The sequence below is a fragment of the Heteronotia binoei genome, chromosome 8 (genome assembly GCF_032191835.1).
Source record: "Heteronotia binoei isolate CCM8104 ecotype False Entrance Well chromosome 8, APGP_CSIRO_Hbin_v1, whole genome shotgun sequence".
NCBI lineage: Eukaryota > Metazoa > Chordata > Lepidosauria > Squamata > Gekkonidae > Heteronotia > Heteronotia binoei.
The window spans coordinates 97,043,883-97,062,362 of NC_083230.1; the positions used below are offsets into that span (position 1 = coordinate 97,043,883).

An 18,480-nucleotide genomic window follows, 5' to 3' on the forward strand; every position below is an offset into this window, starting at 1 on the left:
GTGGCTCTTGGATATCTGCTGTATAGGAAATCTAACCTTCCAAACCATTTGTGTTTGCAGATCTCTTATAAGCAGTTACCTTGGCCTATGTATTCCATATGAATGTTAGAGTCTCCTATTCCTTTGCTTAGGAAAAGGAGTGATCTGTATTAATAACATAACCGCTGTTATAACATATTTTTTTCTTTTTGCATACTTTAATATTGGCTCTCTTCCAATGTGGCACTTTAGATCAACTGATAAGTGCAGCCCACCTTGCTGAAATATCTGCCCCTTCCACACTAAAATTTGAAATGGTACCTCTGTGAGTCACAAGGAAATTTCCCATCAGTTCTGATTAACAATTAACATTTCATAGCATCATAAGGAAATTTCATAGAATGAGGGTTTTCTCTGAGGGAATGAGGGAAAAGATGGTTATGTGTTTTCTCTGTGATATTTTTTGTTCATATGCATGTCCCTCAATCTTCTGACACTGTTGCCATTTTCAGGGGGCCAGCCTTGAGTGGCATCAGTCTTTCCTAGCCAATGCCTTCCCATATAAGGAATCAGCTTGTGAACCTTTCCTTTCCGAATTGATTGGTTGGTTGAGGACCCTTCTGTATAGGCCCCAGACTAGCAAGTTTTTTTTTAATGCCCCATCCTTCAAAGGCACCACAAAAGTCAATGAATGTCTTTAGAGAGTCTCTGTGCTCAGTCAATGGGGGTGGGAATCCTCCAATGGAACAACTACTCCAGTGGAACAACTATGGGGTAAGACATCCTCCAGTGCTCCCCTCTTAAGAAAGGCATCACCAATGCTACCTCCTCCTCCATTCCCTCTTGGTACCCTGACATACATATACACCATACTCACCAGCCTCTCTAAGGCTCACCACACTAGTCAAAACTAGACAGCTGAGAGAGTCACCGTTATATGCTTTCCAGTGAGGTGGATCTTACCCCATCTCTACCATTCCACTGAGGAAAATGTGTTTATTTATTAAATACTTAAAATATTTACAGCCCCTCTTTGCTTTTGGCTTAGGTTTGAAGCTTTCCTCCAGTCTTAGTAGTAAGTGATTCTTCTGTTGGAGGAAGATGACTTATGCTGGAGGAAGTCCACTTGGAGGATGGTTGGATCCACCTCCAGTGTCTCTCCAACCACAAAATGGGAGATCACCCTACAGTCCCCCTGTAACATCTGCATTCTCTCACTTCCTGGTGGACCTGGGTGGGCTGGAAGTCTTCGGCCAATTATAGCTCTTCTTCCAAGTGAACTAGCATTGGTCCGACTAGTGTGAATTTTTGTGAACTATCGTAATATTTTTTGTCTTCGTTGGTCTAAGAATAAAGAATCGATAGATGGGTGATGGCTCTGCATGCCTTATTGGGTCATGTCTCCACATGTTACTCTTTAAGAAAAGATGCTGAAAGAATATTAAATGTGAAGTGGCATTGTCAGTCTGACTTTGAAAGATCCGGTGCTCCTGGCAAGGTCTGTGTGACCCAGAAAAGCAGAGCTTTTCTTTGAAATGCCCTAATCTTTCTTGTCTAGGATGTCTTACAAACTATTACTTTCTGAGATATTTAGAACAACCGTTTCACTGACAGATACTGAAGAATGCTTCTGATAGAGAAAAGGTGAAAAGACCAGGGGTGTGGACTTGGATCCCAAGATGTAGATAGTAGTGTCTCATCAGACTCTTAGTTTTACTGTTTGTACTAGAAAATGCTTCAAACTAAAACAAGTAAACTGAGTTTTGTGGCTACAGTTATACCCATCTGAGTGATTAGAAGTTTTTCAATGGATGTTATCTGGACATTTTACTTGTACCTTTGCCTCATGCTGAAGTACAGTTGTAAAATCTGTGATGGAGCATTTCTACGATTAGGGCCATCTATTCACTGGCACAATGACATTTCTGTTATACTGCAGCAACAGCATTAAACCTGACTTTAAGATAATGTGTGCAATGGCTTGTTGGGGCATGTGTAGCTTGTATCTGTTTTCATCTAGGGCCAGCCCAGCCATTCAGGTGAGCTAGGTGATCACTTAGGGCACCAAGCTTTTATGGGCACCAGGTTAGACAGAAATGAATGTCTATGTTTATTTTTTACATTGTTCATTTGAATGCCAAGTAAATAAAAGTTCATTCTCATTTTCCTCTATATTGAGTGTGACGGGTGGGGAGAGCAAACTCCATAGTCTGCCTGGAGGAACCAAAAACCCTTTGACTTTCTCTCATCCATCCTTCCTAGTTTGGCCCGTTGTTGCTAAGTTGGTTAATAAATATGATGTCTTCTGTCAGCAGACAGTGCATGCTAAGTGCTGTTTGCATTTAGTGAAGAAATAAAGCTACTAGCTTTACTATGCAGCATCTCAAACTCTGCTTTATGAAGGTTTTTTTGTTTTTAATCATTTGTTACTGGTTTTTGTACAAACGCATGTGCATACCAGGATTCTAAAGGCCATTTTGCATATTGCACAGCAAGTAAACTTGGATTGGCAGCTGAAGGCCAAACTAGGGAAGAAGTTTGTAACCATACTACAGAGTCATCTAGTTGGTTTGGATCTCATGGAATGGATCCAGCCAGCTTTTTAGCTGGTGAAATTGGAAAAAGAGGTCCCCTTTGACCACCACAAAAATTTCTTTGCAGCAGATTGTGAGACCTGTATGGTGCAAAAGCCACCCTTGAGGGAGGCAGTAGAAGGGATGGAAATTGGGTGAGATTAAGTGAAAAGGCTCCAGTCCTATAACTCCCTTCCATCAAGTCTGCTGTCGATCAAGGAAAGTTTTTATCCACCAAAGGAAGAAAAAGCTCTTCTTCCTTGAAAGGAAGTATTTCCATGTTGAAGGAAGGCTTAGCAGAAGTCATAGAACGAAGTTTGAGTCTAATGGCACCTTTAAGACCAATAAAGTTTTATTCAAAGTTTCATGTGCATTCATACTTCCTCAGACAAACTGAGATGAAACTTACCAGTCCATACATATAAGGCAGACATTGAATTTATATATATGGATTGATAGGGTTTTTTTTAAAAAAACATCTTTTATTGACTTTTCAAAAAATGATATTACAGTAACATTGTCAATAACAGATGGGTCAGGTTAACATAATCATAGGTAAGAAGATTCATTACGTAAGTATTAATACAAAGACTGGTAAGTTTCATTTCGCTTTGTCTGAGGAAGTCTGTATGCACACAAAAGTGCACACCTTGAATAAAATTTTGTTGGTCTTAAAGCTGCCACTGGACTAAAAGTTTGTTCTATTGCTTCAGGCCAACATGATTACCTACCTGGATTTAGCAGAAGACAGTCAGAGGATCCAACCCTGTAGATTTCTGTTTAAGGATTAGGATGACAGCACTGGGGGGCAGGATACTTAATTCCTTTCCTTCTTATGTAAATCCCCCCAAAGCTACAGCTTTGATACTGGGATGAAATTTACACTAGGAAGATGACATGAGGAAGAACTTAACCCCCCCAGTATCCAACACTGTAGTCCCACTAGAGGTTGGTATCTACTTGTAGCTTTCATTTCATTTTATTTAGTTTATATCCCACCCTTCCCACCAAAGTGGCTCAGGGCGGCTCACAACACAAAAGTTCTAACATAGGATTAAGTTTTAAAATACATCAATTTACAACATTTAAACAATAAACCAGTAAAAACAGTAAAATAGCTGTGGCAATTTTAAAAAGATGGCAATCTGATAATTGACTTCCAATGTCTCATCCAGTTCCATCCTGAGTTGCCTCCAATTCTGGCTCTGTAATGAGTGTATATGCATGACAGACGGATTGCAAACACTTTTATCACATCCACATGTTACATCTTGAGATGTGCACTTGAAAAATGTAATGTGTAAAACAGCCTAAAAAAATCTATATAATAATAAGTGATGAGGACATGCATGGTTTTGGAGTTATGCCATCAGAATCTCTGCATCTTGGACTGAAAAGTCCCATAAGGCATAGCTTGCTTTATCTTGTTCTCCTTAACCTTTTTATATAGGTGGTCTCCACATCAGGAGACGAACCTGATTGGGCAGGAGACTGGAGCCCCGGAAGGATAACGGGTGTCTCCTACCCGAATTGGGAGGGTTGGCAGGTACAAAATGTGCTGTTATGTGAGTCTATGGGAGCATCTAGTTTCCTTCTCCCTCACAGCGTTGGAAAGTCTCCAGTTCTGAAAGTACCAGTCTGGTCTCAGTGTGTGGCTTTCTCCATAGCTGGTGGTGTGAAAGTGTAAAGCATGAGACGCATGTCTTTTCAACTTTGCGCATGTGTGCCGGCTGGTGTATCATTCTCCAAAGGTACTGTCAGCAAGGTGTTGCCTATAGGGATGACTGCCGTTAGGAGGTTGTCATTTTCATATTGCTTTTCATTCTTTTCCTTCCCCCTCCCCTTTTTTAAAAACCCCAACAGAATTCCCTGAAAAATTCAACCAGGAGGAAGAAAAGGACATCTTTTAAAAGGAAAGCAAGCAAGAGAGGAAATGAGGTGAGCTTTTAATTAAATTAATTTAATTAATGTATGAACTTTGAAATTTTGTTCTTAAGAGATTCATGGCTAGGGTCTTCTTCTAGGCCTACAAATATTACAGACACACATTTATTCCACTTTTTAATTGTGATGGATGTCTCCCAAAGAGTTCTTGGAACTGCTGATCGGAAAAAGACTGCTTCACAGAATTTCCCAAGATTCCCTAAGGAGTGGAAATTTGTATTTAACTACTTTATGGTACAGAGTAAGATGGATGACTTTTAGAAGTGGAAGGAGCTGCTGTTGACACCTACTGGTTTAATAAAGGAAGATCAAATGCCAACACTCAGCAATTGGAACTACTGGTGGAAATTGCAAGGAGGGGGAGAGGTGAATCATAGAGTTGGAAGGGATCCCCAGGGTCATCTAGTCCAGCCCCTAGATATAATTAATGTTTATAATTAACTTGGTTTATTGTCGAACAAAATTGGAGTCCAATAGCACCTTTTAGACTAACAAAGTTTTATTCAGAATGTAAGCTTTCATTTTATTCAGCATTCTGAATAAAACTTTGTTGGTCTTAAAGGTAATACTGGGCTCCAACTTTGTTCTGTTGCTTCAAAGCAACATGGTTGCCTACCTGGATCTATCTACTTGGTTTATTGTAAATCATTTGGAGCAGTGTGGTCATGCCCTGTGGGAACATAGGAAATAAAACAGATAAGCAAATCTACAGCAGTACACAACTTAGCCTACAGCACTGCACAGACTCCAATTATTCTTCCCACAAAGAAGAGGTGAGAGTTGATCACACTGTGTGTGCTGGGCCCAAGCACAGTTTCTCTGAGCCTGGTACAAACCCATAATACCCCCACTAACACATCCCATGCATCATGAGTTTATGAATGATGATGTCTGAAATGAGTAGATTATATCATGTTAATAGACTTGCAAAATGGGCTGGTCTCTCTGGGCTATTGAGTATCCATTTCCTTCCTTTTGGTTATGTTTTATTTATTTATACCCTGCTTTTCTCCCTGCTCCCAGATCCTCTTTTTTTTGTCAGTGCTAGGAGTGGCAGCAGGAATTTTTTTTTTAAAAAAATGGCTACCAGGCCAATGGTGTGACATTATTTTCAGGAAAAACCCAGAAGTGATGTCTGTTCTCTCTAGAAATTCCTGAAAACTGTGAGCAGGTCTCATTTGGGGCAGGAACTTGCAGGAGCAAAGCTCCAGAACCTCTGGATTTTATTGTGCTCTTTCTTTCTTACGCCCCCTCCCCCCCAATAGTTGCTTCTGGACTCCATTGTTCAAACCCCTGTAAGCATTTTGCAGAACTCTAAGATCTGACAAACTTTCTAATATTTTTCTCCACAAAAAATGGGGAAATAACACAAACATATAAAGCATACAGATGGAAATCTTCCTCATACCACTGTGGCCGCATAGGAGAAAGAAATTTAAAAATTATTATGGGAGCAGTGTTCCCTCTAAGCTGAGTTAGTGTGAACTAGTTCACAGATTTTTAGCATCTAGCTCACACATTTTTGTCTTAGCTTGGGAAGGATGACTCCAGAGCACACTAATTTGTGCAGTAGCTTACAACTTTAATGCCAGTAGCTCACAAAGTAGAATTTTTGCTCACAAGACTTTGTGGCTTAGAGGGAATATTGGATGGGAGTAAGTTTTTATTGTGACAATGATAATTCAAGAAGCATTTTAAGGTAGATGCTGAGCTGATATAATTTAGTCCACCTTCTGGTAATGTTGGGTGTGTGGCATATGCAAATGAGTTATGCAAATGAGTTGTGCTAACGAGCTCCCGCACCTCTTTTTCTATGAAATGTCCCTTGCTAAGGAGGCATAAGATCATTTCCGGGTTCTCTCTGGAAGTAATGTCATACTATTGCCAACGGCCACCCTCCCAAGTCCTTAAAAACCTACTCTCTTCCTTGTTCACCCATCTGCCCTGCTCCAGTTATACCATTCAATGGCATTCTGCAGCTCCCTTGGCAACTGTTTGCACCTCCCTCATGGAGTCTGTCCATGACAGTTTGCGTTTGAAAGATGTGGCCTTAATTAGTAATTAGGTAAGGAGAACTGGGTCCATTGTTACTTCTTCTGCCCTTGAAATAAGAGGCATGTTACACTTTGGTCTAAAATGGAGCTAGTACAATTATAGCCTCCATATAAATAGATTTTTGATCACATTTGTTATGTTTTGTATAAGATGTTATGCACAAAAAGAGCAAATCTTCTTGAGTGATGATCACAGGATCCCTTGGATATCTTTAAACAAAAATGGTTGGGGTGTTCTTGGTTGCTGATTTTGTAGATGTTTAAAATTTATACCAGTTTCTTCCACGATTTTTTTTTTGTTCCTTCAGGAAAACAAAGGCCGGCCATTTGTGATAAAACCCATCTCTTCCCCACTCATGAAACCCTTACTTGTATTTGTGAATCCCAAAAGTGGAGGAAATCAGGTGAGTTTGGAACACAGAACACATTAGCAAAGATTCTGTGAGTCAGCAGCAAACAAATGGATCTTCTCATTTTTTTTGAGAAAGGAGACCAGTGCCTGAGACTACATGGGACATTTGACCATTTCCCACTGCATTTTACTCAGGAGAATCTCATTCCTTTGCCTAAGCTTGTTTTTGCTTGGAGGGGAACACAAAATGCTTTGGGTAGGGAATTTTATCAGCCTCTGCATCCCCTCAGCAATGACGTGGGATTAGTTAGTTGATCCAGAACCAGCCGGGGTGGCTATTCCCTGACTGGCCGATAGAGAAGGGCTGTTTTTCACCTGTGCTACATTATTGAATCCCAGTGTCAAATAGCATGAAGAGATAGTAATGAGGACCTCTCTCAGGTTTGATCTTCCAGCTGAGAGAGCGGGGGGTAGGGCACAGCCATATTTCTGTACCAAGATTTTAGCCAGCGTGCATTTGCCTAAATGTTAGTTGGCTATCTTCAGTCAGGGCAACCTGTATTAAGGAGAGATGTGACTCTGAATCTGTGGTTGCAGATCAGCAATTAATGAAGCTCATTCACTGTGACTTCTGTCTTCAATCCAGAGCAAAAGTGCATGTAAGATCTAGTTGATTTTTTCATTCTCTTTTACAGGGTACTAAAGTTCTCCAGATGTTCATGTGGTACTTGAATCCACGCCAGGTCTTTGACCTGTCTCAGGAAGGACCAAGAGATGCGTAAGTTCAGAGATATTTAGCTGATTAAGCATTAACTGGTCTTTAAATATGGGGGAAACATAATATTAGAAGCAGTCTTTATCACAGTATTTACTTGATTTATAAGGTGGTCTTTGACTTCTGTTGTACCTCATGATCCAACAGATATTTTAAATTGAAGACAACCCTAGAGTGGAGAAGTAACCTCATCCTTTTGTGTTTAGCTGAGTGACTATTCCTTGGAGTTGTCAGATGTGCCACTGAATCTATCTCACCTTATGCTCCTTGAAAAAAATATTTCTGTGCCTGATATCATGAATACTTGCTGCTAATCAGAGCAAACAGTCCAGGGCTAGATAGGCCATTGTTGGTTGTGGAAATAAATTGAGTGATCCTGCTCTCAATTCCTCTCAGCCAGTGCTCTGTAGAAAATCAACATGCTCAAGTTTGTAACATCTGACTGAGTCACTCAATGGCATTTTCTCCAGTCTTTACAAATTAGAATTCGTATGTAGTGTCACTGTTGGTGGGAGTTTAAGGTCAGAAATGTCCTTTGAACAAAGCTTGTCAAGTGGGAAAGTAAAATGTTTGTTAGTTATAATTTACTGGATTCAATTTTTTTTTTTTGGGGGGGGGGAAGTAGATTGCATACATTAAGAAATGAGGAAAGGACACAAATGAACCAATTGCTAAAGAAATGGAGCAGAAGCATTCTTTCAAAGCTGACACGAAGCCATCAGGGTTGTGTTAATTTAGAGAAAACAATTTTAACTGTAGCGGCATTACGCATTGCAAAAATCAAAAGCCCATACATGATGATTCCATAAGTATTTATTGGCTATATTGAGCATCTTAGGACTTTTCATATCATTTGGTAAATTGTTCTGGTATAATTGAACTATTACTGAAAGATTTACTGATCTTCCTTCCTTTTGATAAAGTGTTGTATGTTGAGCAGGTGAAGAAAGATTTATGCTACAAATGTCAAGCTTAAATTGAATTTCCTTTCTGCTGCTAAGTTTTTTGTTTAAAATAACACAGTGGAGAAAAGAGAAGCATTTTAATTAACACATGGCTATCAAAAGGTTGCAAAAAGAAGGCAGGCAGCTAGATCTGATCTTAGGAGAGTTATCAGATTCAAAATTTGAGCTTTTAACATGAGTTGGCACAACTCAAGATGAAACTGTCATCTCTTTTCATGTTCATATTAACAACATTTACTAGAATTATCACTAATAATTTGAACCTTTGTTTTCACAACTGTTGCATATAAATGGTATAAAAATGCAGTGTGAAACAAGCAAACAAAGGATTGCCAGCAACAAAACTGAGCAAAATGAAAAGGCTGGCAGCCAACATATGACAAAGAAATTCAAAAGAGCATACTGCATATACATACCCCTCTTCTCCATGTTTGCTCAGAAATAGGTCCCATTGATTTCCAATGGATGGAAGCATGGGGATAACATTTATTTTATTTTAATTTATTTAAAATACCTGTTTCTGTTTTTCAAAGTATTTAAAATATTAATCTGTAGGTCTCCTGCTTTTTGCTCTGACCTGGATAGCTCAGACTAGCCTGATCTCATCAGATCTTGGAAGCTAAGCAGGGTCAGCCTCAGTTAGTACTTGGATGGGAGAGCACCAAGGAAGTCCAGGGTCACTGTGAAGAGGCAGGCAATGGCAAACAACCTCTGAGCTTCTCTTGCCTTGAAAACATAAGTAGGCTGCTACTTGAATGCACTTTATATCACCATCCAGAATGGCTCACAACAGCAAAAAAGTACAATATACACAATTCAACAAAAAACAAAACAACTGACTACATCTTAGGCTGATCTGGGATTCTGTAGTTGACTAATGGCCAAGGTCTTATACCTCAGACTTAGCAGTGCCATCCTTAGCAGAATATCTATTGCCATCAGTGGGTGCTCTGAAATAATGTATTTTGTATCTGGTATAGATTAAAGGGATTTTTAAATGAGAGAATTGCAAAAACATGGCCACAGACCCAAAAAGGAAACAGAAGTTAGTTTCATTTGACACGATTGGGATCACATCGTGTTATCACTGTGTTAGATTTATATGAAGGATTTTATCTGTATTGATTGCTTCTCTCACTGTTTTAGGCTGTAACTTGGTATTAGAATTTTTTTGAAAAATCAAAACAAGTCTGTGTTTGCTGCCAGGTTTTGCCAGCAATGCAATATAGAGAGCCATCTGGGAGCCATTAAACATGGAAATAGTTTGAGAAGCAACTGTATTAATGCCTAGAAAGATGTACTTACTTGACTGGATTCACTGTACATTCAATAGAAAATACTCTTAGTTTCAGTCAGGAAGTGCTCTTTTAGTGCAACATAGACAGGAATATACATATATAATTTTTTAGCCTTTTGAACTACAAAGCCTGTAAAATAATGTGGCATTACTGCACTGTAGGTGGTGGTGGGGGTGCAACACATAATATTGGGAAAGCCGTGACTACTTTCCAACAATTCAGTCTAAGCAGTCTTTATCACAGTATTTGCTTGATTTATAAGGAGTGGACTATGGGTGGCCCAGGGCCCTTTTCCAGGACTGTTTGCCTCCCCATCTTCCCCTGCTGGAAGTTGTGGCACTGTGGTAAGTCATTTTCCTCACTGAGGATGGCATAAATGGGGTGACTTTCCGGGAGGGAGAGCCATGAGTGGTGGCTTCCTCACAGTTTGGGGAGTAATTGGCCTAGGGCAGAGGTGGACAAACTGTGGCTTGGGAGCAACCTGTGACTCTTTCACACATACTGTGCAGCTCCTGGAGGTTGAGGAGGAACATAATGCAGGCTTACTCTCAAGTAAGTGTGCTTCGCATCAGGACCTCAGTCAACCTCTGAGCACTGAGCCTTCTGCCATGTGTGAAGCGAGGAAGGAGTGGGGGATAGGCAGGCTTGCAATCTCTTCTCTTCCATCACAGAGGTCACCTGGATACCTAGAGTGGGAAAAGAGTACACAAGAGCCAAGGGAGCCACTGGAAAGAAGGACAGAATTGAAGAGGGTAGCACAGGGTTCCCCCTTAGTTTCATTGCTCTTATAAGAGCTGTATTTACTAACTTTGGTGTCAAGGCAAAGAGAGATGCATAATGATGCAAGTAGTGATCAGTGATTTATATGGTACATGTGTGTTTTCTCCTCCCACTGGTACCAAAAAACCACCTGTGCTGATCTTATGGGGACCGTTATCCCCAGCTTTTGTTTTTAAACATGTTTCTTTCTTGCATGGTCATGTTGTAAAGTGCATACATATGTATTTTATCTTTCTGTACAAAGAAATAATTATAATAAAGACCCATGTGTAATATTTGCTGATGTCTTAAGGCTCTCAGACATCTGATATTTATTCTGTGTAGCTCTTACATTAAGCAAGTCTGGCCACCCCTGGCCCAGGGTGTAAAAAATCCTTGGTACATGCCTAATTAGGAAGGGCTTTCTAGATTGCTATTGACAGAAATATATATTTATTATTTCACATTTATATCAGATGACAAAGTGCATGCTGCTTTATGAACTCAGACAAAAATACATATGCAAAATCATTTGGGATCACAAATTAACAGTTGAAAAGCAGTAAACTACTCACCCACTGGTCTGGTGACCGAGTTCTGTCTCTGCACTGTTCCCAGTTAAGAGGAAGGGGACCATAGCCAAGATCATACATTTTTCATGCAGAAGGTCCCAAGTTAGATCCCTGTCAGCGCCAGTTAATGGTATTCAGGTAACAGCTGCTGGGTAACATCTCAGCTAACAAGACCTCAGATAGCCATTGCCTGTCATAGTGGACTGTGCTGGACCCATGTTCTGATGCAGTATATAGCAAGGTTCTATGAGTGCAGGCTGCTGCCATGTGGAGGGACAATTCTTTCGGTAATGGAGGAGGGTTTTTTATTTGTAATTCTATTGAATAAAGCATGGTGCTCAAAAGAGCAGGAAGTAGAAACATTTGGCCTTTGAAGTTTTCATTTTATTTTGTTTTGGCATTTTGCAGAGAGCCCTCAGGGCAATGTCTGCAAATCAGAATACTGGTAAAACTATCATAATAATGGGCTACTAAAACATACAATTGATAAATAACGTCTGATCAGCAGCTGTTAAGACAGTTATTAAACTAGCAACTCTTAGCCATTTTTTTAAACCGGGGTCACAATTTATAGTGAGAATTCAACCATTGCTCATAATATTTTTTTTCTGAAGGTCTTTATGGTTTTTTTATAGTGCAAAACAGTGCTGTATCAAGAAGCTTCTCATTGCCTGAGATCAGACGGGCTGTTTGGTCTGATGTCATCCCTTCTGATGTCATCCATTCCTTTCTTCAGTCATCAGCCCCCTGTCCTTACTCCAGGCTTCCTTGACCCCCGAGAAAGTCCAGTATTTACTGCTCAAATGGTCCCACTGCACATTTCCAGCCATCTAATCACCCCATTGCATACTCAAGATGTCTGGAGGTCTGCAGCTTGTGCTCCATGCCCACCATTTTTTCTCAGTTAGCATATGCATATAATCACATATTCACCCATGATGAATAAGTGGTTCTGTGCATGTGCAAAGTAGAGGGGTTTTTTTTAAAGAAGGGGGCAGGTCTGGTCACTCCCTCTCTGGAACAAATAGTTCTGGAGAGATTAGAGGCATGACTAGACCACACCAAGCCTGCCGTCCGATCACAGCCATTGTGGCCTAGTACCAAGGCTGATTCATTCAAAAGGATTTTGATAATGAGTAGATGGATTTCTGTAGTCAGAGGGTGAGTTGTACTGGGCAGGGGGGTGGCTCAGTGGTAGAACATCTGCTTTGCAAGTAGAAAGGCCCAGGTTCAGTCCCTGATATCTCCAGTTTTTAAAGCATCAGGTTAAGCTAATGTGAAAAACCTGTCTGAGTCAAGGGATGGGCATTAACCCAACCAAGAACCACAGCTCATGAACTTGGCTGGTTCATGCTTCCTGAACCAGGGTTTTGTGAGAACATGTCCCCCACAGACCCTCCTCAAACCTTCATGGAGCTTTGTGAGCTTCAGGGAGGGTTCATACGGGTGGCTCTGAAGGCATTTAAATGCCTTCAGAGCTTACTTCTTGGTGGGGCTGCCCAACTGAAAGTGAGTGCTGGAGCCCACCTCCAGGATGGGTCAACCCAGCTGAGCTCCAAGAGTAAGTTCTGAAGGCCTTTAAAGGCCTGACTCAACTGAGCTCCCAGAGTGAGCTCTGAAGGCTTTTATAGACCTTCACAGTCCACCTCCAGGTGGAGCCTGCCCATATAAAGCCTATAAAAGCCTTCAGGGCTCACTCTGGGAGCTTAGTTGAGTCAGGCCAGATCTCAGATCTCATGCCATTGGAGCTCACTCAGGATGGAACCAAACTCCTGAATGGACAAACCACGAACCATGAACCTCCATTTTCCGTGTTCATACCCATACTTACCTGAGACCCTTAAGAGCCACTGCTTGTCACTACTCACCATGACAGACCAGCTGACTCACTAGAAGGCAGCTTCACATGTTCATGCATACATAGTTTGTGAATGATTATATTTTATGCTTGATCATAAATTTGTAACATGATGCTGGTGATTACTGTCTTGGCGAGCTGCCTTGAGACACCAGTGATGACAAGAGAAGCAGGATATATGTATTTTGTATTTTAACAAAAAAATAAACAGGAAGGAGCTTTTTAACCAGCTGTTCCTGTGGGGTTCCATACAGTTTGATCTTATCGTTCGTGCTATTGAATATCTATGTGAAACCACTGGGAGAGGTCATCTGGATGTTTGGGCTGCAGTGTTACCAATATGCAGATGATATCCAGCTCCACCTTTCTTTCTCACCTAATTCCAAGGATGATAAGGATGTTCTGGACTGGTACTTGGAGTCAGTAATGAACAGGATGAAGGCAAACAAGCTGAAACTTAAACCTGACCAAACAGAAGTTCTCTGAGTAGAAAAGCAGACCAGAGACATGTGATCTTTCCTGACTTGCATGGCGTTTATACCCCCCTTGAAAAGGCGGAGTTGTAGCTCAGAAGTGCTACTTGATACAGTAGTCACTTAATGGCCACAGATGGCTGCTGTGGCTCAGAGTATATGTTGTCCAGCTCTGGCTGGTGCATCAACTGTGTCTATTCCTGGGTCAGTCAGATCTAGCCACAGTGATCCATGCCTTAATTATACTGGACTATTGCAATGCACTCTGCTTGGGGCTACTCTTGAAGAGTGTTCATGATCTGCAGCCAGTGCAGAATGCTGCAGCTAGGCTGCAGGTTGGGGCCAGCTATTGAGCACATGACCCTTATATTTCAGCAATTACACTTGCTACAGTTCCACTCCCAACCCTAATTCACAGTGTTGGTTTTTTTACCTTTATAGCCTTACATGGCTTGGGAATGGGGTACCTGAAGGACTGTCTTCTCCCATACTGGGAATTAAGATCATAGGAGAGGACCTCCTGATTGTCCCATCAATCAAAGAAGCTCACTTGGTGGGTACATGGGGGGCCTTTCTAGTGGCAGCCCCACAATCCTTGAACAACCTCCCCAGAGAGGTGCACCTGGCTCCCTCACTTTCAAACTTTAGGAGGCTGTTGACAGTTTCATCTAGGACTGCATTTGATCAGTAATCCAGAGTTGTAATTTTAAATGCTGTTTTAAAAAAACCCAACTTTTAATGTATTTTATTTTTGATGTAATCTTGAACTCTTTAAGGAAGAAAGGTGACTAATAGCCTTAAACAAATTAGTTAGTGAATTAACTAACATGGGCAACTCTGCTGAAATGTGTGTGTTCCTAAAGTTGCCAGTTCCAGATTGGAAAAGTCCTAGCAATTTGGGGGTAGAGCCTAAGAAAGGCAGGGTTTGGAGAGGGGCGGGACCTCAGCAGGGTATAATGCCATAGAGTCCACCTTCCAAAGCATCCATTTTATCCAGTGAAATTGCTCTCTGTTGTCTTGAGATCAGTTGTAATTCCTGGAGATCACCAGTCCCCACCTAGCTGGCAGCTCTAATTGTTCTTCAGCCATGACAAACTTACAGAGATGGGATTTGTTGCAAAGTTGCGTCTAAAGAAGAAAGAAACATCAGATTTAGAAAGCAGGCTTTATGGCATAGCACCCCTCTGGGTTCCCACCTCAAATTCTGCCCTCACTATGCTCTGCTACCAAATCTCCAGGAGTTCCCTGAAGTAAAGTTGGCTGCTAAATGTATGCATGTAGCACATCTAGTAAAATACCTACTAGGGGACCATTGGAGGTAATTGGCCCCTTAAACTTGGAGTCAGTCTGTTTTAACATTTGTCTCTAGATCTCGATTCTGTGACAGGGTCTAGGAAATCAGATTTCAACAGAGCTTTAAGAGAAGGAAAGAGCTTTGAGACTCTCCCTTTTGACTGCCGAATGAAAACATGTTTACCAAAAGCCACACTAGCAACTAATGCTATGAGTGGGGGAAAGTTTCATCTTTGAGCATGCAGAATAAATTTGGTGCTAATGAATTATGAATCAAAACATGTCACGGTTCCCTTTTAGAACTTTTTGCTGTTTGGTAAATTCAAAGCATTTTTTCATCTCCACTAGAGGGTGCTCTTGGATTACAACTAGACCTCTTTTTTATGTGTTGTTACCATTGCAGACTATTTTGTATGCATGAAAGAAAATGACAAATAGAATTGACATAACAAGGCAAGATGATTGCTGATAGACACTGTGCCAGGTTTCATAAGGCCAGGGAGGATTTCTTTCTTTGCAACCTGAATTGACCTAAAATTAGGTTTGGGGAATTAGAGGGTGGGCAATTACACTTTAGCGAGATCTTTTGGATCTGTGTATACAGAAGTTTCTCCTTTTGAAGTCACTCAACAACGAGGAGATGTTGTCTAATATTCAAGGGTTTTATTATAAAATAAAGACAAGCATACAAGGGCATAAAATCATACAACACACATACAGACCCAAGAAAACAGATATGAAATTGATAGAGGGGTAACACAAGGGTAAAACATAGACAGGGTATACTACCTGATCCTGATGGGCTTATGGTCCAGTTACAACTATGAGATATAGACATGCACTGCCATGTGCCATGCCTGATGCTCCTTACTTAGAGTAGGAAGAGGGGAACAATCTGGTTACATGTTGCTCAAGCAGAGAGAGCGAGATGATGCCTTCTCTCCTGTTATAGTCTCTTGGAAGGGAAGAGATCCTCCCAAAAAAGGGGCTGGCTTGTAGTGGGCAGTGATTTGTCTATTCTGGGTACCTGATTGGATTGGATGCCCACCTCAAGCCGATGAGCAGACCTGACTCTGGTCACCTGAATGGATCTCCAGGTAACAATGGGACAGGGGGAGGCTCCAAAGTGGCAGTTTGGGCAAGACATGGGTGGAGGCATGGTTGGAGGGGATTAAACAAGCTATACAAATTTATCTAAAGGTGACAATAGAGGGCCGAATTGATACCTAATGTGACACCTGATCTACAAAATAGCTCTGGCTCTGGGTTAAGGCTGGTCTTCCTCTTCTTACTCCCCTGTCTGGCACCATTCTTTGTCTAGAGTTCCGTTTGACAAAAGCTTGGGCAGTCCGGCAGGATACACGCCTAAGATAAGCATGATTGCCTTGTGCAGATGTTGGAAGCCGCTGTTGGATATGTGAGCCTCTTGCTTCTCTGTCATGGAGTCTGGCAGTGAAGGAAAATGGTCGCTGATGATGTTAGCCTAGCCAGGATTTTTCATGGGGAAGGGCTGGAAACTGCTTGACAGGACAGCTCATGGTGGCGCGACTTCTTCCACTGCAACGGCCAAGATTGTGCACGCACAGAGCGGCTGGGAACCTGTCTGTACTTCTGGCTAGCACCCTTTCAGAGATAGAGAGTGCTACTGTGAAGCTGAGGGCTTTAGTATCCACATAAGTCCCTTAGAAAATGGTAGGTAAAACCCACGTCTCACAGCAGATGTATGTAATTGTACCTTTAAAACAATTCTGTTTGGAAGCCTTAGCACATTTTAGTCATGGTCTTGTAAAACTTTGTCTGCAGTTTCACTCCTGTGCACTCAGAAATTGTTTGTATAGAGAAGTTCTAATGTGTTAACATCTCTTTTTGGCATTTGCATTTGATGTTCCAGCTGTGTTTTTGTGTGTGTGTTTCCTAATTAAAGATCTGGGGATTTTTCTTACAGACTTGGCTTTAATGTAAAGACTTAGTTACTCATGAAGGGATCAGTTGTGTGGTGAAACAACATCTGATGAACCATTGTCTGGAGGAAAAAAAAAATTCCAAGAATGCAGAACTTGTCTGTGTTTGTTAATTCCTGTAGCCATTCTTTACCCTATGATTTTTTTCAGTGACAAAAGTTAGTATCTGTATTATTACATAAACTTTTTAATACTCCCTTTTAATAGGCTTGAATTGTATCGAAAAATGCCAAATTTGCGAATCCTGGCCTGTGGAGGGGATGGAACAGTAAGTCCTTTATGTATGCTTATATCTACTCTTCCAGTAGAATTGCCAAAGTCAAGAAATTTTGTTCTAGAGGGTGGTATTTTCTGTATGTGTCTTAGAAATAAATCCACACATTCATATTAATCCTGTGATGACTGCAGCGTCACTTGACTGCATATGTCAGTGGGCCCTCACAGACACAATATACCAGATAGAGCTTTGGTGTCACGCAATGTTATTCAACTGGAGTTGGTTTACAGAGTGAATTGGGAGTCAACAAAGGGCACTTCATACATGCAGGTATCTTGCTTAAGTTCTTTGCACTTGATTTTTGGCCAGTTAATGTCTGAACTGACTCCATTGGAAACTATTGTGCGTGGTTGATGTGAGGTCATACAGTAGCCTGAAGCTGTTGTCAGCTGTGCTGATCCAGATGAAAAATCCAGAAATCCAGAACACAGTCCATCTAATAAGTTTCATAAGGATCAGCCAAATGACATGTAACAGTGTACAGACTTTTGAGTTTGACAAAGCTCTTCTTGAGACTGGGACCAATTTCGCACTCACCTTACACCGCTCTCATGTTCATCTTCACAGCGTGACTTCCTTCCAGTTTCCCACTATCTAGCCCAGGGCTGCAGCAAGGATCGGCGTTTTTGCACAGCAAACAGAAACTGGTTTTTAGCGGTTTCTGTTTGCTGTGCAAAAACACTGATCCTTGCTGCAGCCTCAGGGCAGATAGTGGGAAATCTGAAGAAAGCTGTGCTGAGAAGACGAACGCGAGTGCAGCATAAGGTGCGTGCAAAATCGGTCTGGATGTTTAAAAGGTAGGAAAAGGAAGAAGCTTCAGGAAATGATGTAAAATCCTGGTGTAGTCTGCATTGTGCTAGAGATGTTAGAAGTGAAGCTGATGCTGGTATCTCATAACACCTGCCGTTCTTTATGAGCACGAAGTATACAGTCGATACAATGGTGGCACCCACTTCTCCACTCACACAGAGTGCCTTCCACTGTCTACAATGTCTCTTATTCAGGTTATATGTAATAAGTAGGTCAGGACAGCACACACACCACCCTTCTTGTCTCTTTAAAAATCTACAGAGAGTTGTGTCCATCTTGCACCTCAGGACCTCTCTCTTGCTCCCAGATGCATCCACAGACAGGGTAGCCAAGCCCCTTTAATAATAAGCCCTCACTCACACAGAGCTATTGGTATTGGGGTTCAAACACTATTCCAACCACTCACAGCCATCATTCATTCATATTCCTCAATATAAACAGACTGAGTCATTAAATTGCGTATGGGCATGTGTGGTTCATTCTCTTAGAAACACAGTCCACACAGTTAATCAAAGCAGAAACCTTCTTATTTACGAT

The 18,480-nt window shown here is 41.3% G+C and overlaps 1 protein-coding gene across 1 annotated transcript in view; it reads left to right on the forward strand.

The window, feature by feature from the left end:
- Window positions 1-18,480, forward strand: part of DGKI (diacylglycerol kinase iota) — a 398,043-nt gene that overhangs the window by 213,428 nt on the left and 166,135 nt on the right. Inside the window, 4 exon segments of the mRNA XM_060245690.1 lie at window positions 4,416-4,490; window positions 6,859-6,954; window positions 7,598-7,680; window positions 17,064-17,124. Coding sequence (XP_060101673.1) covers window positions 4,416-4,490; window positions 6,859-6,954; window positions 7,598-7,680; window positions 17,064-17,124 — 315 coding nt within the window.